The 22,580-nt window shown below is 49.3% G+C and overlaps 1 protein-coding gene across 1 annotated transcript; it reads left to right on the plus strand.

The window, feature by feature from the left end:
• Window positions 1-17,948: 17,948 nt before the first annotated feature.
• LOC8040588 lies at window positions 17,949-21,310 on the plus strand. Its single transcript, XM_029985500.3, has 3 exons — window positions 17,949-18,355; window positions 19,459-19,624; window positions 20,225-21,310. Exons 1-3 carry the CDS (start codon window positions 18,199-18,201, stop codon window positions 20,739-20,741), a joined length of 840 nt encoding a protein of 279 aa, XP_029841360.2. The 5' UTR covers window positions 17,949-18,198; the 3' UTR covers window positions 20,742-21,310.
• The last annotated feature ends 1,270 nt before the right edge of the window (window positions 21,311-22,580 follow it).

Here is a 22,580-nt window from a genome sequence, read left to right on the forward strand (position 1 = left end):
TCTAAGATGTCAATAACCTGGCCTGCTATGGTATATAATGAAGTGAGGTAAATGTAATAAGGGGGAACAAAAACTGAAGGTCAGTTATGGCGGCGCCCATGCACAGCTGCTGCAAAGCCTTCGCGCGCCCCCGTAGCGGTTGTGGGCCTTGAAAAACGATCTACTAAAACTCCCATTATCTTCGCTCATCGCTATGGACAGTGGCTGAGCGGCCGAACTCGCGTGCTCTCTGGCACGGGCAGTTCACGCGACTCTCTCGCGCGACTCGTCCAAACGTTACAAACAATAGACCGATCTCACCCGCCAGTTTGACTGCGACAACCTCGCTGGCGCTCTTCGCGTGTAGAGCACGAGGAGGCACGAGCCCTCGCGTGCACGGTCGTCTGCCTCCTGTGAACTAAAGTTATGGCGGCTTTACGCATGCGCCTAGGGTGCCTCAATGTCCTTCTGTTTAGGGTGATGCCACCCTTTATAGTACCCGATGCCGACAGCACGCGCTCACGGGGAAAATACAAAGAAATCGACGAAAACAAAATGTCGCCATAGCACAGTCAGCGCCACAAACGCGTGCAGGGACACGCTCTTTCACGCGCTTCTGAACAAAAAAGAAAAATAAAGGTGTGGGACAAAATGGCAAGATGTCTCCACCCTAAGCAGAGCGAACATGAAGGCACCCTACATGCGCCCAACGCTTAGTGAGATCGGTCTATTGCGCGCAATCCCGCATATGCGCCTCGCAGATGGCGGCGCTGTTTTCTGCACATTTGCCTCTACCAAACTCCGAGCGGCAGGAATTCGCTTCTTACGCACCCGACATCGTCACGCCGCAAGAGCCCGTGGACGTTTCTTCAGCTGTATAGTTTCAGTTCTACAGAAGTTTATGCAGCATAATATACCTATGCGTCGACTTTTTTTTATTTTTTTTTATTGCGTTTTTTTATTTGAAAGTTGCAAGAGTTCGTTGAGGCAATGCGAAGTCCTAATGGGGCCTCACGACCCCGTTTCAGTTCTCTTCTAACTCCGTTGGTAAGAGTCTTGGTAGCAAGAAGTTGGTGCTCCGCTCCAGTCTGTATATTACCCTGGAGGGAATAAAGGAAGGCGTTTCTTTCGGCTATCCCGCGCCATTTGAAGCCCCGCCGATGTCGTTAGCGTCTCTCGCGGGGGGGACTTTCCTCTCGGAATCAGCGCGAGCACGCCTTTTTCGTTCTTGCTTTGCAAGTAGCACTGCGTGCGGCACTGCATGTGCCTAGATTTCCGAGTGTCTCCGTCTGCTCGATCTCGTTTGCAACACGAGCTGCGAGGAGGAAGTGTGTATCGTCTGCACTTGTCTCCGTCTGTCCGCACGCTTTCTTCCTCGCCTCGCAACAGCCCGGCGCATGCGCACAAGTTGCGACCAATCCCCACAGGAGACGTCCGCCATTAAAACGCTCCCCAAAGTTTGAAGATGGACCCTCTCTTTCCGTATGGGCTCTTTATACTGCACTGCAGGGAACTCCGAAAATCCGTTGCTCGCGGCACGGCTATGGAGCGCGCTAATTGCCGAATTATTTAGCCAGTCTTCTCGTTAACGGGGCCGTTATAATTACGCGATCCGAGGCAAAAGAGAAAAAAGAAAATTTATGCGAAACCTGGGCGTTTGTTGTACAATTTTTATTTCCTATTCTATGCGTGACTTTCGAAGAGACTAAACGGACACTGGGAACATCTTAATCGCCGCATATGACATTCATAACAGAATGTAAAGGAGCACTAAGCGTAATATTTCGTGGTTATTCTTATTTTATTTTTATTTATTGCGCGTCGTCTTCCGACTTCCAAGCTCGACGCTCGTTCACCGATACCCGCACACACACCTCAAGCAAGTGTATAATCTGGTCGTATACGAATGCAGCGAAGCTCGCGCCGCTTCTCTATCCATCCAGCGATGCCATTAAAAATTCAAAACACTTTTTTTTTTTTTTTTTTTTTTTGCGTTTTACACGGTCTGCGGGATTTCGTCCTCAAGGGGCGCATTCAGCTTTGCAGCAAAAATTGCGAGCGGGTAGGAAAGAAGGATTTCTTTCGGAATGACGTTATCGGAAAAGCCGAAACCAGGTTTCCGCTCTTCTTTTCTTCGAGTAGGCACGAAAACAAGACGGTAACATGGTGGTGCGGCCGGTTCAGGAGCGCGGGAATCTTCTTATTCGGCGTCTAATGGCGCTGTCGCTAACAGGTGCTTGTGCGTATACAAAGATTTTTTTTTTTCTTTTTAGCTTATCTTGTTTGCCGTTGGGAACCCGACACTCTCATTTGAAACTTTTAACGGGAAGAAGCGCCGTTGATCTTGCTCGCTTTCACGTTGTCGGAGGGCCGTAATATTTCATCATGGAAGCCGCGTTACCTTGAGCTTGTAGCGTGCAACGGTCACGTGACTTACATCTCGCGGACGGGCGCCTAAAATACCATTTGCGCCAAATGACACTCAGTGTAAATGGCATTTAGTCAGTGCGACACGGCAACTGAAATGGTATTTGTGCTAACTGGGATACATTTATCCCGAAATGCCACTTGAGTGGCCGCGTGCAGGAAACTGTCTGCGCATGTGTGCAGGCAGTTTTTGCATAACCAATCTGACGAGACTGTCGTGCAAGGAAGGACCCCTTCCTTTAGTCTTTCCGATTTAGTATCGCGAAATCCAGAAAAGTTATTGTGCAGTCGGCAAACGAAAATGATGCCAAAAACCAACATTCAAATATACCCGCGCTTTTCGATGTCCTGTCGTCGGGGGAAGCCATGCTTGCAGGTGGAGTGGGCAGTCTGAAGGCGGGCTATGCCGAGCCTTTGTTGCGTACTGCTGCGCGAGTGCTGGAGCGAACTTCTGACGCATTCAGTTGGCAGATTGCAAGCAGGTTCTGCTTGTAATCAGTCGGGAACAAAGTCTGCAGTCCAGAGGGTGAACCCCTGCCTTCCCCTGACGTCACTTTTTCGTTGTTGCCAGTAGAGACTTTCACTTCGAAAAACACGGCGAGGACCAAAACTGTACATTCAATAACTTCGCAAAAAAGAATATATATATATTTCGGCTTCTATTATTTTAGCAATATTTGTTGGTATGCTTTCTAAATTTTCAGGCAAATCGGCGACTATATATGAGGAAAAGCCGGAGTACCCTTTGAAGTGTGCTTTGTATTCGCGTTCGCGCTCATGTATTGTCCAGATGGATGCATAATTACCTTCCTCCCCGGTTACGGCGTTCATTCAATTGGCTAGCAAGGCGCACGTAGTCTGGTATTGTAATTGAATTACAACTGTACAGACTGTGTCGGCCTTTGGAGGGAAACGCCTGCAGTGGACACTGGAGGGCGCCGGCATCCCGACAGATGTCCGTCGTGATGCACTTGGCTCGGCTGATGTGGCGGCGACCGGTTTCCCGCTCTCCGGGAGAGGCCCCGAGGGCGAGCCATTTGCGTTTTAATCGAAGGGATCGATAAATGTCTTCCTGAATGGTTAGGGCGCATCGATCAGACCAAGGATCGCCGGACGGGAGACGGCTCGCAGTGTGCCGCTGTTTCCCTCCCTCCCTTACCGGTTAGCGAATCCGGAGAAACCGTTCCGCTTATCGTGCTTCGTTAGGAAGCCGCCGATCACCCCGTAACGACGAACACGGGCGGGGAGGTTAGCGTTTGTACGGCCTCTGGATTTTATTACCGCGGGACAGAGCGATTACGCTGCGCTGGTTTCTCGAGCTCGTGTCTTTCGCACGCACTTCTGACGAGGGTGCACGCAGACGCAAATGTGCTTTCGTTCAAAGTGTATTTGGAATTCGCGCCTTTCACGCATTGGCGCCGAAACCTAGAAACGCGTCCAAATGAAGCGTTTCTACGGAACGCCGTAAAATGCTTCCCCTGCTTTATATCTTTCTAAAAAAGAGTTGATTTAGTGGTTTCTGAGGACGCTCAGCAAGTTTCTAGTTGGAACCATATGTCTATTCTCACTAATTGCAAACTTAATTAGCAAATTTTACTTAGCTGACTGATCGTTACGATTAGCCCCCTATCCTATGTCCCCCTGGCCGTATAACTCACCTTCACAAACCGCAAAAGTTTCACGTTCTTTTTTTAAACAATCTGTACAGCTTAAAAAATAAAATCAAAAACACCATTATTATTATTATTATTTTGGATGTTCCCAGTCTCGTGTGGTTCTCGTTCATTTATTACAATTTTTCGAAAGATTAAGATACTCTGACAATGGACGTTTCGACGTCTGCTTTTCAGTGCGTTCGTATTTCTGAGTTACGACTATAAACATTCTCCACACTGCGGCGAGCGTGCACACAGCGACGGCAAGCAGTTGGAAGAGTGGCCTGATCCAAAACCTAAGAAGAAATCAAATAACGGACGAGACGTTCTTTTATTTCTCTCCTTGACTCTGGGTTTACGTTTTGATGTTTCCTTAGCAGCTCGCCTGCGCTCCTCGAGTACGTATGTCGTGCGGTCGTTTACGTTCTTCGCTAGGCTTGTCGTACATTTATCTGTCGCCGTTACGAACGGCGTAATTTCGTGACACGAATTCGCCGTAAAAGTGTCACGTGTGCGTGTGCTTGATGTGCGCGAGGGTACAGCGGCGTCATGACCAAGAGCCCTCGAGCTAAGCCTCTCGCGTGCCGCGCTCCGTAGCAGCGAGAGAACCGCCATTGGCGTGACGCGTCGTCTCGGAGGTCTCGTGCCGTGGCGGCGACCCGGCCGCTACGTGTGGCCTACTTTGCGAGTAGGGCGATGCGCTTCGGACTTGCGTCGTGCGAGGGCTGCCTCCCTCTCGCTCGGTCCTCCCCGCTGCGTGGCCCGTCGGGAAGACCTAGGGAGCCTCCGAACGCACTCTCGGTACGCAGCTCTGTTATGCCACCACCGCCATTGCTGATCTTTTCTCGTATTGCCAGATGCCGAGCCAGTGAAGCGGGCACTGACGAGCTTCCACGAGGGACAATGGTGGGGAGAAGGACGGAGTAAAAGCTTGAATGGCGCTAACCTGCCCTGCTGTGCTCACGACGACGTCAAGTAAACGTAATAAAAGGAAACAAAGATTGAAGGTCGGTTATGCGGCGCCCATGCACATCTGCTGCAAAGCGTCGAGAGGAGGGGAGGAGCCGATCGATGCTCTCCTGGAATGATGAGGGAGTAGACGCAAGGCTAACTGCTTTTGTCTCTCCTCACTCTTCGAACGCGTTCGTAAAAGTAAGACAAAGCCAGCTAGCTTTGCGTCTACTCGTTAATCATTCCAGGAAAGCTCGGCTCTGTGGCGTCCTCTCTCGCCTCCTCCTTCTATCCCTCGGTTTCTACCCGCATAGGCTCCGTTTTCCGCTTATAATGGATTGCAGCGGACGCTACCAGCCATCCAGAGTCAATCCAGCGCTGGGAACGTGTCACGTGACTACTGTCGCTGAGCCCCGCCCGGTGCCCACGTGACATACGTGCCTTGCACGTGGCGTCGTCGCGCGATGCTGTTGGCCTGTCCTACTCGTTCCTCGGTTCGGTAGACCCTTTTCAAAGGCCCATCGAGCAACAACGGCGATCGTCAAGATTTCTTGTCCACGAAGCGTGTGGTTGGTTCCCGAGTCCTCGCCGAAAGCTGACGCAGCCCTCGTGTCCAACGCACGCTCGAAGTGCGTGCCCAAACAATGGCGAAGTCGGAGAATTGGCGCAGACAGTGGCTAGGTGGCACTTCTGAGAGGGTCTTTTAGGTGGTGCGAAATGCGCGCTGAAGAATGCACGTGCTCAGCAGCAAGCTTACCGCAATGGCTGCTGATGTGACGTCAGTGGAAACCGGTGATTGGCTCGACTTCGATCAACGTGACTAGATGAAATTCAGTTGACAAGCATCCTAGAACGCCAGGCGCGTTCTCGCTACACTATCAGCTCGCCCAGTGGACAGAAGGTGCGGAATCGGTGGAACGTTGGAGGCAGATTACACGCGGTGCAAAGAAATGCTATCCTAGTTTTTTTTCATGGTAAACATAAAGTTCGCGCGAAAGTCGGCGCAAAAAAAAGTCGTTCGAAAACGGACCTTCTTCGTTGCCTATGGAGGCATTGACGCCAGTAGCGACCGCTATCCGCCCGCACCTGCTCGCGTGCAGCAACAGAGAAGAGCCGATTTGGAACGCCGCTCTTTCGTGGAGCTTGTCAACGATCTAGTGTTCTCCGATGGCCCGTTGCATCTTGGTGATAGTCGTCCCGTCAGCGTCCGCCGCGGAAGCGTGTTTGCAGTGTTGCAAGGTAGGTCATTATAGAGAACTAAGAGAAGCTACCCACATGTTTGCACATGTTGGACTGCTTACCCGGCGCTCTCTGCTCGCTTAGGGAGGGGGGGGGGGGGGGGGGGCTGCCGTCGCCGCCTTTATCGATCATGTGCTCCGCGAGCGGCACCACAAAGCGACCTGGTTTCCCCCGGCCGTCCTGCGCGGGCTTTGTTCGACGCCAAGTTGTCTTTGAACAAGGGACTATGCGCCGCTTAGCTGCCCCCGTTCGCTGCCGCGTTGTGATTGATAAAGAACGCAGCGCCAGTCCATTACTCGCAGCAGGCCCCCGATGGCCCGCATCCGCGGACTTGGTCATCGAACCGCATCCGGAAATTCTATTCGCGATCGACTACGCGTAACTCGTGGAAAGGACTGCCTAGCCCCGCCGCGCTCTCAAACCGGAGAAACGGCACGAGGCCAAGTTTCGGGGATATAGATCTAATTTTATTAGTAAAGCGATCCCCGCGTATTAATTAATCGCGAAAATATATTTTAATGGGAGCGCAGTTACGTTATTTGTTTATGAATGTTCCAACTGTACTCCCAATACACGTACAGTGGGTGACACTGGATCAAAATCTGCGAGGTCGTATCGTATACGCGGGCAAAGCTAATCCGTCGACCGTGTCCTTAGGTAACGCCTGGCTTGGGAAGAGCGCGGCGTCGTCCGTGACGTGCCCACCGGGACCCGGCGCTTCCAAGAAAAGACGTCTCCTATATTCCCTTCCCGGGCGTCGTAAACAACCCGACGTGCTTGGTCTCGATGTCGCGCGAAAAAGTCGGCAGTGGGCGGCAAGCGGCGTGGGAGGCCTCTGACGTCACGGCGATCGTTACGCGTGCCCTTCGCACGCCAGAAGAAGAAACCCCTGCGACGGGAGCGGTGTTGCACGAGCAGGAACGGGGCCGCCGCGATGCGCGCAGTGGCGGCGTCGTCCAGCCACGGGCCGGACGTTCTTGGGATGACTGCGATGAGAGCAGGAGTATCCCTACTCGAGACGTCAAAGGCCGATCACTCAGCCGGCGCTGTCCCATGGAGCCAATCGACCAGCGCCAAAAGTGCATCGTCACGGCGCCTTTGTGCTATCACCGGCTCTACCAATCACGCGCAATGGATGCGCTGCGAACCTTTTTCTTTCGTGTGTGTGTGCTTTATTGTTTTATTGCTTATTCCGTTAGAGGTTTTATTCCGTTGGAGGTTTTGGAGTTTTAAGCCTCTGAATATGCTAAAAACGAACAAATGCAAATGCCGATAGTTGGTTTTGACGATTGTCGTGCGTGGCGTTTTTGAACCACTCTCAATCTCAAAGTATTCAAAAGAGAGCTTCTATAATTTATTTTTTATTGCGATATATATGCAAGTCCGTGAAACGACATTCCAACTATTTATTATTCGTCCATCCAATCTTCGTAACAATCCCCAAACATGCCTCCGCGAACAACTGTGACCTAAACTGCGTTTTTTTTTTTTAGTCGATTATGTTTAGTTTTGTTTTTAAAATAATACCACGTGTAGAACCTTTCATTGCAGTCCACAATATGTATAGTTTGTCTTAATCACGTACGAATACTGAGAAATAAATTATGTAACAGAGAAGGTTTTCACTTTTCCCTCAATTTCAGCACGCTGTAAAGAAAAAAAAAAAAAATATATATATATATATATATATATATATATATATATATATAATATTTTTTTGGCGTTTTTTTTTACATTTTTGTTTTACCCAGAATACATTCCGTTAGAGCTATATGCACTGGTTTTGAGTTTTAAGCCTCTAAATATGCGAAAAATTGAGTTTGTTCTGTTATCAACATGATTTTCGCATTAAAAATATAAAATTTCGCATTTAAAAATTTAGGTTTCTGATAAGAAGTGTATTTTACTCTAACGGTTTACAATATTATACTTTGATATTTCTAACGTAGTATAGATTATGTAGCGCATATGGTTTAGGCTTGGGGCGTCTCCAATCATGGCAACGGCGGAAATTGTCTGAAAACCTGCTTTCGGCAGTTGCGATTTTATAGTGTTTAGACGTTTTGAATTGCTAACTTATTATTATACGCCTAACTACATTAATGTCTTTTATATGAGTATTTATTCAACGTCGTTTAGATTATTTTGATAACGATTAAAATATACAGCTATAACCCATAAACCCACAATCAGCATTTGCTGTTTTTTTTTTTTTAGTATATTTAGGGACTTAAAACTCAAAGCTAGTGTATATACCTCTAACGGAATGTATGCTGGCTAATAGAATAATGTAAAAAAAAAAAAGACAGAACGCAAAAAAAAAAAGTTTTTTTTTTTTTTTTTTTTACAGCGTGCTGAAATTGAACAAAAAGTGAAATGTTTTTTGTTTCATAATCCGTTTCTCAGTACCCATACGTGATTAAGACACAAACTTTACATAATGTGGAAGGCAGTGAAAGGTTCTACTCTTATGCTATTTTAAAAGCAAAACTAAACATAGTCGACTAAAAAAACAAATCCGCAGTTTAGGTCACAGTTGTTTGCGGAGGCATGTTTGGGGATTTTTACAAAGTTTGGATCGACGAATAATAAATAGTGGTTGGAATGTCGTTTTACCGACTTGCATATATATCACGATAAAAAATATATAAGCTCTCTTTTGAATACTTTGACATTGACAGTGGTTCAAAAACGCCACACACGACAATCGTCAAAACCCACCATCGGCTTTTTCTCTTTTTTAGCATATTTAGAGGCTTAAAACTCGAAACGAAGGCAAATTCCTCTAACGGAATGTATTCTGGTTAAAAGAATGGTGGGAAGAGAACGCGACGGGAGAAAAAGAAAGAAAATTAAAAATTGACTTTTTTTATACAGCGTGCTGAAATTGAACGAAAGGTTAAAACCCTCTGTGTTTCATAATTTATTTCTTAGTACTCGTTCAGGATAAAAACACACACTTTTGCTTAATTCGAAAGGCAATGAAAGGCTCTACACGCGGTGTTATTTTAAAAGCAATAATAAACATAGTCGACTCCTTCCCCCCCCCCCCCCAAAAAAAAAAAAAAAAAAAAAAAAAAAATCTTCTGTTTAGGTTATATTTGTTCGCGGAAGCATGCTTGGGAGATTTTTACAAAGATTGGAGCGACGAATAATAAATAGTAGTTATAATGTCATCTTACCTACTTGCATATATATTACACTAAAAAAATATAGACGCTCTCTTTTGAATACTTTGAGATTGAGAGTGATTCGAAAACGCCACACATGACAATCGCCGAAACCTCGTCGTTCTTTCCCGCTTCTTTGAGATTTTTTTTCTCAGAAACTAAACATGTCAGAACAATAAAATAAAAAGGATTGTTGTTCTTGGAACATGCGCCACAAAATATAAAGATTTGAAGAAAAAAAAAATACGACTGCACATTGTTGCCTGAATCCATATGAAACCGCCCATATATATATATATATATATATATATATATATATATATATATATATATATATATATATATATATATATATATATATATATATATTTATTTATTTATTTATTTATTTATTTATTCTGGTATTCTTGCTCAGAGCTTGTCCGGAGAAAGGAAACATAGTTCTCACATCTGGAAGCTCCACCCTGTCTAAGTTCTTCTGGTGCCAGGAAACACGACAGCAGGAACAAGGCGGGACAACGAGAAAGCGTTAAAGTCATGGAGCAACACAACGCGCCTACTGAAGCAAAAGAAAAAAAAGAAGAGAAGGAGAGACAACAACAGTGGAGTTTTTGAGCACTGATCGACTGATCTCTATATTATATGAGAACAGTGTTTTTGAGACTTGGACATATGGAACCCGTTTCAGGGGTTCCGTATTTTCGGAGCTCGTTTTTCGTGGTTTCAACGGGTGGGATTCAACGATAATAATCCCCGAAGAAGAACAAGGGGGCGAAGGGCAAACACAAATCTCCAAACACAGCTAGGTGACTGGTGCGCGACCAGAAAGATCTACATGGTCCTGATACCGAACCAGGGCATGGAGAATAGAAGGGTAGGAGAGGGCATGACGTCAGCTGCGTAGCCTCCACAAGCCATGCTGCCTTGACGCCTCGCCTCTTTCTCATTTTCCTCCTTACTCTCTTCACTTGTCAGCCCAACAGCCCAACATGACCATATCACGTGACCGTCGCTAGCCTTCGATCTGATAAAACCTACCGGACGGAGCGCGCGCAAGCCTGCAAGGAATCCTACATTCAACCATCCATCTGGCACGTGACATGTCACGCGCACCAATCGCCAGAGAGATCTGCAATCACGCTGGGCACAATATCGTTTAAACTTTTTATGACTAGGCTTCACCAATATTGCAATGTGCCCCCTCCTAGTACTTCTAACCATGGAGCGAATAATGCGACGAATGACTGACGGACGCTGCCCGACGGCACGCTTGCTTTGCGCGCGACATAGCAGCCATGCTGATTCCACGCGCAGAGCAAAAGCCGCCGGGCAAAATTTGTCGATTTTTCGCAGCATATTCGTCCCATGGAGTTCACCCTTAAAGTCAACACTTTGACGAAGCACCTGCTAGTCTCGATGTCATCCTGCTTGCTGTTGACTCTGTTGAAGACTGCTTGGCGTTTTTGACTTCCTCAGCATTAGTCTTGAGCGTGCTCCCCTGAGATGTTACAGCAGAACAGCGAGTGCATGTCTCTCGGGGCAAGTGGGATGTTTTCCTGCACGACTTGTATGAAGTTCTTTGTCTTGCACGAAATATTTGGTGAGTGCCGTATGCGATATATGCAGAGCTATTACGAGCAAGCTGTTTTCGACCCTGGCGGCACACAATTGACCAACTTCGTCTGACGTGCCACAGAGACCGATGGGTACGATGCGTACAGCACAGACCCGTACCCAAATAGATGGCCACTTGGCTAACGAGTACACTACGTTTTCATACGTGCCTCTGTGATTTATGAATGGTGATATCACTTCCCTGGACAACGGGTAGCTGGCATCTCCTCTCCTTCTCCTCCCTCTCTCCTCCTTCCTCCTCCTCCTCCCCCCTCCTCCCTCCTCATGTCGTCTCTTGACCCTGGTCGAAACGTCACTCTTTGACCCTAGTGACCCTCGTGACGTCACGTGTGACGTCATTATGGGAGAGCTCCCATAACGCAAGGCGCGGTTACGCCGACGGCGAGACCGCGCAAGCCGGAAACGGGCGCCTAAGAGCTGCGCTCTAAAAGGATTTTTGGGGTGTTAAGGCACGTTCACACTGCCCTATTTTCTTAGGTTAAAGTCACCGAAACATTCGCGTCTCGCATGTCGCGTGTCGTGCTTTGACCTCGAACTGGTAGCCTCGTTTAGTATGAAGCACAGAGGTCCCGATGACTTCAACGTAATATTTCGTAACGTAACTTAACGTAAGAAAATGGGGCAGTGTGAATGAGCCTTTAGTGTTTAAAGCTGAGACCGGTGGGAGCGTGCCCGCCGGACCAAATAGCCGCCTCCTTTTCGTCATTGCACCCGGCTCGATGCGCGCGGGTATGGGCAAGAGCGTGATGACGTGGCGAAAGAGAGAGGTACGGCTGGCCCAACGAGGCTTCCATTGCAGTCTCAGCTGAGGGGTGACCCCACTCTTTACGCCACTCGCTACGAAGAATCTTGGTTTTGACGTCGGGGATAGGAACCACGAGAGGGCGCCACCTAAACAACTCGTCGCCAATCGCCAATAGCGAACGCACAAAAGCGACGAGCGCCGTGGCGATGCACTTTTTATCGAAATTCGACCAAGTTCGATTTATGAACGGTATCACCCGGTTTTTCCCCTAAAATTTGCGAATTTTCGGGAAAGCGAATTATTGATGAAATATAGCTTACGTTATATATATTTTTTTTATAAAATGCTTACCGATGTTTATGCAATATAAAAGCAAAATATGTCTTTCTTTTTTTTCTTTTTTTTTTAGTTTATTATTGATGCGAAACAATATACCTAGTAGATTTTGCACTTTTCCTCCACCAGGTAGCGTCAACTGATTTTCACTTTTCGCGCGTTCACACAAAATGTCGAACCTGGTCCAAGTCGAACCTTGGCAGATTCGCGTCGTCCTGTTGTCATCCATAGGCGGTCAGTTCATCGTGATAACACGCAGCATGAAGAGAGCACGAAAAGTGCAACATGAAATTATTGTTTGAAAGGAGGATTAGGTATTGAAACCGTCCGTGATCCACGGAGAAATTACTTATTCTTGGAAAGAAGGCTTGCGGCCTTGATCGCCAACATACTTGCGGATTTACGAGCTTTCACTAATGAAAATGCACTTCCCAATTGCGGTCTTCTTCGGGTTGCTAAGGCCACGCGATCTCAAACAACAGATTTGTAATACGCGTATATATACAGGCCAAGTGATTTACGGGAGCCGGCTTAGGTTTTCTGTTTTCCTGTCTGTAAAAACACGCCTCTTTGTAATTTTTTATCGTTTAGGTGTAATGAGGATTGTGTAGAGCCACTAAGCTACGCTCAGACACTTCCGCCATTTTAGTGCTACATATTATGGTTACCAGTTTACTGAACCATTGCTTAAATTCAAGTGGTACAATCAGACCCACGCAGAAAAGGCTGAGGTCGCGCGCTGAAGACCAGCGCACAGCCGAAGGCGAGTGACCTGCTCCTTTCATAGGCGTATCTGACAATGAATTCCGCTTTTAGATTTGGAGCTCTCTAAAAGCGCCCCTTTTGAAGCGAGCATCTTCCGCTGGCAGATCCGGCTCACGTTGGTCATCTTCCGCTCGTAGATTTGTGCCAGCGCCCGCCCCTCGGAGCGCCTCCAACCCCGCGGAACCTTTGATCCGCGGAATTTAACGGAGCTTGGCGGAAGTCGACAGAAGCGCGCTGCGTCATTTCCTTTCACTCGGCGGGGCGCATGCGCGGCGAGGTCGCCGGACCAGCCGTCGAGTTAGATTCGTTCGAACTCGTCGGTTGTTTACGCGGGATCGTGATGCCTCGAACGCTCCCACCTCGCGTGGGTCAAAGGCGGGACTGGCGTGACACATCTGTGATCCCGAGAGGAAGAATGAGAAAAGGAACGACAGAAAATCCCAAGAAAGCAGACGCAAGGTTAGGCTTAGGCCTTTTTACACTGCATGCCGCCGGCGTTTTCTCGCTATAAAGCAAGAACAGACTAGGCAACTACTTGCAAGTTATGGTTTGCTACCCCTGTCTTTATTTCATTCTTCTGTGCAATCTCAGCCCCATCGATCGCGATCGATGTGCGTGCCCCGCTGCTCCGAGGCGGCCGAAAGGCATATATATGTGACGGTGGCCAATGCGGATGTCTTCCTCGCAGTTTGTGACACATAGGCTCCGTGGTACGGATAATGCGCCCGGCCCGCGTCGCGTCTTGTTTCTGCAGCTGAACAGTGAGTGGTCGTCGGAAAGCACAGTCGGCTGAGGCGTTGATCGGCTCGTCTAATTTGAACAGCGGTGAACGGCAGACCGTCTCCGGCGGGTCATTCCAAAAATGTGCCTCCATGTTCCGCTCGTCGATTTGGAGCGGACCCCACGGAGCGGATTTTCGCCTCTAGCGGATTTTGGAAAGCGCTCCAAATCTACCAGAGGCATTCACCATAAGGCCGGGGTCACAATGCTTATACACCATACAAAAGACAGTCTGCATACAGATTCGAACGCGACTCGCCACGAGACCTGAGCTCCGAATGCCGCACGGCAATGAGTTCAGGGAGAAACTTGACACGCGGCATTCGAATCACGGATATTGCGATGACTCGTGTTTGCATGGAGAATGGTTGGCGCTTTCGTTCATTGTTTCGAACTCGAGGGAGTTCTTCGGAAGCGGACCATGCAGCGCTGCGTGGCCGTAATCGTCCACGTATGGGCTTGTGCCGTTTGCATTTTCGAGGCTATTCCGGCAATCACTGCGCCGTCCCGTGCTCTCTCGGCGTGGCCAAGGGCCAGTAAAAATAGCCGTGGTTGCTGCCGTGAACGAACGCGCGTCTGCGTGGCCGCGTAAGTCCACAAAGCGAGCTGCTTTCAATGCGAATCGCTAGAAAAAGAAAAAAAAGTATCAAGAGGATTATTTGTCCGTTCGCGTCAACCTGACCTTTGTTGACATGCCGGCGGATCGTGGGCGCCGCCATCTTGAGGCTTCGAATCGCGGGGGCCCCGTTTTTGCGCCCTTTGTGAGTGGAAGTTACGGCGATCATCGCGGCATCGTTTTTCTCTCGGAGCTGTTTTTGCGAGCAGGGCGACGGAAAGCGCGGTTTGCATCTTTTCGTCGGCCACGTCGACGGTAAAAGCTGGCGACAGCCGGCTTCTACGATATCTCCCAAGTGTCGCTACTCTAAAGCGTAGCTTTTGTAGTGGCCGGAGTTCTTCCGGTGTTTATTTATACCGGAAATTGGCGAATAATTTTTATATGTTTACAATATAGGTGTATTTCGGTGATCTGTTTCAGATCGATTCTAAGAACGGTTTAGACAAAAACAGTCCTACTCGAATCAAACATTTCCAGAAGTCGGTGTCTCTCGGTTTTAACCAATCGGAGGATTATTTATCTCGGGTTCTCGAAGGACCAACACGATTTTATCAGATTTTTCGGTTTTTTCCTATCTTGAATTTTCGACACCGACATATGTTTATCGGTGTTTTGGGGGTAAAACCGGAAAATCTCCGGTCGCGACGCCTCCCGCTCCTGGAAGGGAAAGTCGGTCGTCCGCCCTTCGGGTGCCGCGGCCTTCCGTTTGGCTCGCGTGTGGTGAGCCCATTGATCGCAGTTCCCCTGAACCCTGACTTTTGGTCGAGTGCCGTTCCCTGGCGGGTCGATCCCCCACGCGCTGCTATTTCTGCCGCTTCCGGCTCTCCTTTCCCGTTTACCATTACGCTCTCTGGGAACTGCGCCTCTTTCGGGTTGGCCGGTGGCGGTGACACATACACTCGTGTTTGTTGGTGAATTACACCTTGCAGCGAACTTGGTCACCGACAGAATAAGAACGACAAGGAGGGCTTTTAGCTGTCCTTCCTTCCACGCGAGCTTTCTGCTTTAGTTTCGAAGATATGCGGATTTGAAAGGGCTATGCAACAATTTTTGTACTTTACGCAAATACCGCTCAGAACGGATCCCTGACGTTGGACCTATGAAACGCGCGTTCGTTTTTCACCCCCAGAAAAAAAAAAAAAAAAAAAAAAAAAAACCGAGCAGCGTTCACCCCCTTTACCATGGGCCGCCCCCCTGGCTACGTGCCTGGCGTGTGCACGTCTTTTGGTCTTGGTCGCGCGACGAATCGACGAGGTTTTCCTCCACCCGTCCATGGTGCGTGCGTTCACCGAACTGCCACCGTGATATACCGCTGCAGCCCTTCGTCGGGTTTTCGGTCCCGCGCTGATAAAGAGCCTGTTTACGGGTTGCTGAAGGCGTCCTTTTCGCCGGACTAATCAGTCGCTTGCGTTTTATCGCCTGACACCACTCTCTGCGCCGATAGTGTGCTCAGAAAGTGTCATCACGCGGCACAAGACCGACGGTTGGCTTGTCCGATGAGCTCGTAGCTTCCCCTGCCTCGTCGGCTTGTAGACCCAACATGTAGACTACGACGAAATTTCCAGTATGAGCCAGCAAAATGGCGGGCGGGAAAGGAACACAGAGGGAAACACAAAAGGGTGCACACCTTGATTCTGCATGTTTACGCAGCGCACCGGAGCGCCTCTGCGGTGCGCGTTGAACGTGCGCAGGGGGGATCGGTGGCCGAGTGGGCTAAATGTAGGAAAAAATGTCCCCGGAAAAAAAAAAAAAAATAGAAATAAAAAGGCCCCAGGTGGGAAGTAGGAAAAAATGTCCCCAAAGGATTATCTATCTCTGGGTTTCCCTGATCCTCATGGCCTTCGGGCGGTCCGGTCATATGTCCTTGGGAAAACAAGGCACCCTGTGGCAAGTGGAAAAAATATGGCCCCAACAAATAAGGAAATACTGTGTGATTCCCCGAGGTACACATTGTGACACTGTTAGCGCGAACACGACATCGGCGCATTTTCATATTTTACTTAGAAAGAGTACTAGTGGCAACGAAATTTTACCGTCTGCATTATATCCCCAAATGAGCACTTTCAGTATCTATGATAACTTGGATGACAACCCTTCGTTTCTATAAGAAAAAAGAAAAAGAAAAAAAGAAGGAATAGCGATCGCGTGTTCGTGTTAACAGCGTCGCACTTTTTACCTATTTGGAAATGGTGCACAAGTACCTCTCCAATTTCCCCAAACACAATAATTTGTTTTGGCTAGAAGTGTTATAAATGTTTATTTCAGTGGAAAAAGAAAAAGTTGAAATGCAATGTTACAAAATCAGGAGTGAAATGACACGCTCTATACTCATACACAAAAGTCAAAAGCGGACGTACGGCCGACGGCACACATGGAATCGTCTATTGCGAGTGCCCCGGCGGCGTAGTACCTTTCTCAGAGGCTGTGAAGACGGTGTTGCATTTCGACGAGTGTGGACTTGCACCCCTCTTTTTGGGGGGAGCACCGACTCGATCCTGGGCAATAACCCTTTGGGGACATTTTTTCCTACTTTCCGCTTTCCACCTGGGGATTTTTTTTTTTTTTTTTTTTTCTTTTTCGGGGATTTTTTTTTTTTTTTGGAACCCGAGTGGGCTAACGCGTCTCAACTCGGAGCGTGGAGCGAAAGCTTGCTCTAAGGACCTCCTGGGTTCGATGCCCACCTCCTGCCCGTTTCGATCTGGATGTGTTTTGTTTGTACCGGCACGCGTTCGTGTGATCGCTACTGCGTGGTGCACGTTACAGACCCCAGGTTAGTGGTTGTACTGCACGGGCTAAATTTCTCATCTACAGCTGAGAGACAGGTACGCCCTTGGAGGCGTACTAGTATCGAGACTGTATAAACTATAAACATACAAGCAACACAATTTTTGAACGTACGCCAGGCCAGGGGCGGATGCAGGAATTTCCTGAGGGGGAGGGAGGGGGGGGGGGGGGTCAGGTGTTAGTCAGCATTCCATATGTTTAGGAACCCCCTTCCCCTATCCTTCGTTCTACGCGCTAAATTTTACGCATGCAGAAATCGAGAGGGGGGGTCTGGACATCCGGACCCTTCTCTAAATCCGCCCCTGCGCCAGGCTTTGAAAGAGCTTCCCCACTCTATGGTACTATAGCCCGTTTCAATTTACGGTGAACCGCGGACGACGCCACGAAGCCAATCAAATGGTGTGAGAGCGTCGTGTGACTTGCGGGAGGACCGTGGGTCACGTGATGCATTTCATTGCGTTCGAAAAGGCCTGGATGGCTCGGAGCGTCCGCTGCGGTCCATCGAAAGGTGAAGCGGGTTTTTTATCGTTTCCATGGAGGGTAGGGGTTCCCCCGGGTCCATCCAACGGTCCTTACCCTTTACGATCGAGCAAACGGCGGCGCGTCCGCCAAGCGACAGGGAGAGCGGAGTGAAGCCGGCGAAGCTTGGCAGCCATCTGCGGTTTCCCCGCTCCAACCGGTTTCCGGGCGCGCGATTTGGGCGATTCCGGCGAACGCCGCAGCTGCGAGCCACCGTCGCAGCTGCGATGGAAGGCGCCGACGCGGCGCCGATTCCGTCTAAAAAAAGACCCGGAGGAGAGGGGGCGGACCAATCTTCGTCGAGGACGGCCATATCACGTGATCGCGCGCTGCCGCAACGCGGAAAAATCTTGCTTGCTGCTCTCGGCGCCCGGTCGCAGCGTTTCGCGGCTTCTGTCGGATGCGCTGGGGGGCTTCCGTATTGGTCCGTGCAATTCGTGGAATGTTGGGTTTCTTTCAGAAATCGATCTGCTCGTGGTTCTGTGTCGGTCTCGCCGATACTGTGTGCGCTATATCGCAGTTTTAGTGCTTGTAACAAACGTCCTTTTTTTTTTTCCCAACGCAGTTTTTTTGTGTGGTTTTTTTTACTGGTTTGCGATGTCAACGCGCGCCGGCTTCAACGGACGGCTCATCGCCGAAGTGCAGAAGCGACCGGCGCTCTGGAACATGTGGGTCGGCGACTTCCGGGACACGGACGTTAGGGAAGCCCTCTGGGAAGAAGTGGTGGCTGCTCTCGCGCCTGACAGGTGCACCGGTACGTACCGACTTCCTCAATCGTGAACGCTTCTCTCTGGACGCTCATAGGGTGGATCAAGCGTGAACTAGAAGTACTCAATAAGATATGCGCCTAGTGTATGGGCACTCTGTTCCCCGATTATATCGTAGGCGTCGCCATGTTAGTGCTTAAAGGTCGACGTACAACCTCGGTTTTCCGAAGGGAAGATAATCCTCTTAGCGCTCCCCTCTCCTAAGCTGCAAGGGAAGTCAAGTTATAACGAGGCAAGATGTGGAGAGGATATAGGGGAGGAGGATGCGGGCAAAAGTGGAAAGCGCGAAGTGTACGCCGACCTTTAAAATATTGGGCGCAACTTGCGATTTGAAAGTGTGGCTAACTGAGCTGGAAAGTAAGGATTCGAAGAGGAAGCTCGGGCGACATCGTTTTGTTCTGTCGCGGACTGTTTTAACGTTTCTGGAGGGGCTGAAAAGGGTTCCCTGTGATTTCAGGTACCAAGATAGCCAAAGTGGCGTTACTGCAGTGCGGAGCATGGTTTACTTAGTGGCTAGCGCCGAAGTTATTGGCTCGTGGTCGCGGCTTTCATTGTATGTGTTCGATGCCTCGAAAGGGGCTCATTCGTCCGGGTTACTCGACGGAGCAAACTAGTGTAGCACACGCAGGATATGGTACAGCTTAGCGTGTTTCAAAGACTGTGTTGTCTATATATCTGCTTTAATTTAGCTGCTGTCTTATACTGTATATTCGCTTGCTTCCAAGCCAAATGGGGACCAGAGCGAAGGGGATGGGGAATTTGTGTGTGTAGTCCTGTGCAACTTTTTTTTTATTGAACCGTTTTATTATTTGTTTATTTCTAGTAGTGAAATAAGTATTTATTCGATTAAATGATACAGTGTCAAGATCTAAAGTTTCGATGTTACCTACCGCGCATTGTGCAATCTGACTCTCGCCTTTGAACGACTCGGCAGTCAGGCGCTTACCTGTTTGTCGGTATTTTCAGAAATAAAAGCGGCTTATTTTTTTTTTTTTTTTTTTTTTTTTTTAACGGAGCTCGGGAGTATCGTTCGGTAGTTTGCTTCGTCGTAGTGTCCTTAGGCTAACCTCATGCACCACGGACGTTGCAGTGCAACAGGCCAAGTCCCGATGGAGGAACCTCCGCGACACGTTCTGCAAGAAGTGGAAGGCGGCTCTGCGGTCCAACAAGAGCTGGACCCACGGCACTGTCTACGGGAAGGAGTGGGCGTACTTCTCGCGGCTCACCTTCCTCCTGGAGTGCCTGAACACGCAGAGGTAACGGGCGGATCCTCCATTTGCACGGCTCTGCATTCACCCCACAATACGGGCTGTCGGACCAATCGATCTCCTCCCTCTCGTCACCTGACCCCGCTGTCTGCCGCGTGGGTGGGATCACGTGACGATGTTTAGACGAATGGCCGGCCAGACGAGCACGCAGTTCCACCGCACTCTCCGCTTACCTTCCGTTGTACGAATTGAGTTTGAACAGCTCACGCACGCATAACATCTACCAGGGAACCAAAAACATAAACATTCACTAGGGAACCAAGTGATTTTGCCTTATCCGTGTCGCATTACATCAAAACGTGTAAAAACTCATCCACTTCTTTTACCTTTTTACGTGATTGTGAAGACGTTTTTAAGCTATGGCTTCGGAGTTCACCGTGCCAAGTAATGGAACGATATATCTATCGGTTTAATTTTCCAACACGCATATAATGAAGCAAGGTAAAATGTTTTAACAACCTATAGCAATCCATTCTGCCGTTGCCATTTTGAATCCCGATAACAGGTATCCATCTTGCGTTCATAGCTCTCTAACACATAAATAATAATAAGAAAATCCCTTTACCTGATTTGTTACTACTTTTCCAGGGTGACTGCGGTTACGACCGTCAATAACGACGTCAAGCCCGAACTACAAGAGCCGGAGAACATTCTGCCTCTGCAGGTGTATGTTCCGGCGTACGACGAAGCAGTCGAGGAGACTCCGCCGTGTACCGCCGAAGACGCCGCCGCCGGTCCCTTCTCGGGGGCCGAGGCCTCCCCCGGCGCCAGCAACGCCTCGGCGAGCACCGAGCCATCGCGAGCGACGGGACAGGAGGACAGCGTGAACCTCCCGTCGGCCTCGAGCAGCGTGTTCAGGTTCAGAAAGACGCGCTCCAAGAAGCACCGGCTCGGCGACAAGGCCGACGAGGAGGAAGCTCCCGAAGAGCGCCCTGCCGCCTGTCTCAAGCCTCTGGATCCCGTCACGCATTTCCTTCTGGCGTTGGAGCCGTACCTGAAGAAGACGCCGGAGTCGATGCTTCCGCAGTTGCAGATGGAACTGCTCAACACTGCCGCGGCCTACAGTCGAGGGGAATATCCAGAACCGCTCTTTCCGAGGCAGTAGGCTCAGAGGCTGGTTCACATCCTTACGTCTGCTTACGAGTCACGACCGAGTGCCTTCTCTAACTACGAGAGAACACAGTGCTGTCGGGTAGAACTTCGTAAATGGCGCTGGCGTGACAGTTTGTTGTCCCGTCGTAAGAGGTCGCAAGAACTCGGTCGTAGGCAAACAGAAGCGTGTGAACGGGCCTTCGATCCTCTGTCGTGGCTGGCTTTGGGAAGCTGTCGGCGATGTGTGCGAACAGCGTCTCTTCTATGTCGCATTTCCTTGTCGGCTTCTACTGGGAAAATGGAAAAGCTCGATGACGTGCACTGCATGCAGTCGCGGGCTTCCACCGTGTTCATTTCATAACGCTGTAGCTCTGGTTGTTCTCGGCGGCTGAGAATAAAGCGACATGGCAGTTGTGTTTCGTACTTGTGACGTTGCGGGAAACGAAGTTACGAGTGTGAAATGTAAAGTTACCGGTCTGGTTTTTTTATTCATGCGCACTGCTGGCTCTTTTTTACGAGCTCTGGCAGGTGTGGGTTGTACTCTAACTCGTAAAAGAAAAAAATAAATAAAAGAAAACAAAACAATGGATTGCACGTACCGAGATAGAATACAAGAATAGCATATCAGCATCGACATGAAACAAAATATAGCGTGTGGAGATAAATGCCCAGACAATATTCTTTAAAACTGCTGGAAGCTTCTTGATCACAAATGGCGACCCTCTTGCTGAACCATTTTTCCATAATGATTGGGATAGAAAACAAAATGGTGTGCAATTTGGAACACCAGGTAGCGCCTCGGAAGCACGCCTCGTTCCCCGAGTGTTTGATGAGGTTGGACTTTAAGGAGGAACACGGGGCATGGAGAATGATTTTCGTTTACTTCTTGACTGGTAGTATGTTGCGGTTAGAAGAATCACGCTCGAAAGACCACCAGACACGCTGCGGCAACCAGTCAGGGTCAGGTCTCAGCGGCTCATCCCAGCTGCATGCTGGCAAGTATACACAACGCGACGACGGTATTTTTCTGCGAAGGCCTGTAGTCTCTATTTCAATTAGGACAATTAAGATCTACGCCTCCAGGCGCATTACTGGGGCGCAGATCGATCCAGCAATCCGTCCGCGGAGCGGCAGGAATTCTATCAGTCAATTCGCAGTCAGATAGACTGCGATCCTGCAGGTCGTATAGTCTATCTCAGCGCCGGGTCCTGGAGGGCGAAACTTGTTCGGGAGACTGGCACGTGAAGGCATCGCAGCTTCTTCGGGAGTCTGGCATGACTGGCACGCGAAGGCATCGCCCCGTGCTGGTCGCCATTTCGGGTCATTGTTTTTGCCTAGAAAAATTCGGTAGAGCGAAATGATGATATGCTGTGGAATGTGCGCTCTCAGCAGCAAAGCCACCAAAGTGGCCACCCATACGACGTTAGTGCAAGCCGCGCATATCGCCGTCTGGTGTCACCTTTGAGGTTTCAGCTTGGTGCGTTTGAGCGACCTTGTATACGTAAATAAGCAGTCGCAGTCCCGTGTTTCCTCCGCACCGCTATCCCGTCGGTCTCTTGGCGCTTCCACCTCAGCGGCGCTGGCACTGTTCAGCCTGAATACGAGTACAAGCTATGAGGGGGCGGTTTTGATCACGTGTTTTCGAACCTATATATTTTCGCGGCTTCGTTTTTAGATCATCGGGTGTTGCGAATATCTCATTCGCTCCAAAAGGCTGGCGCGAACGAACCTGTCGCCACCGCTTTCTGGTCTAGCCGCTGGTAGCTGTCGATTTGGCTGGAGTCGTGAATAAAACACATGGCACCACCTCCACCGATCGATTCAGCACGCTGTCCGCTATAGCAGGTATTGA

Source organism: Ixodes scapularis, unplaced genomic scaffold, assembly GCF_016920785.2.
Source record: "Ixodes scapularis isolate PalLabHiFi unplaced genomic scaffold, ASM1692078v2 PGA_scaffold0__279_contigs__length_252992795, whole genome shotgun sequence".
Lineage (NCBI taxonomy): Eukaryota > Metazoa > Arthropoda > Arachnida > Ixodida > Ixodidae > Ixodes > Ixodes scapularis.

Coding starts and splice junctions, on each gene's coding strand:
- LOC8040588 (XM_029985500.3), top strand. CDS start 18,199: ATGTCAACGCGCGCCGGCTTCAACGGACGGCTCATCGCCGAAGTGCAG. Junction 18,356..19,458: donor CGCGCCTGACAGGTGCACCG/GTACGTACCGAC, acceptor CGGACGTTGCAG/TGCAACAGGCCAAGTCCCGA. Junction 19,625..20,224: donor GAGTGCCTGAACACGCAGAG/GTAACGGGCGGA, acceptor CTACTTTTCCAG/GGTGACTGCGGTTACGACCG.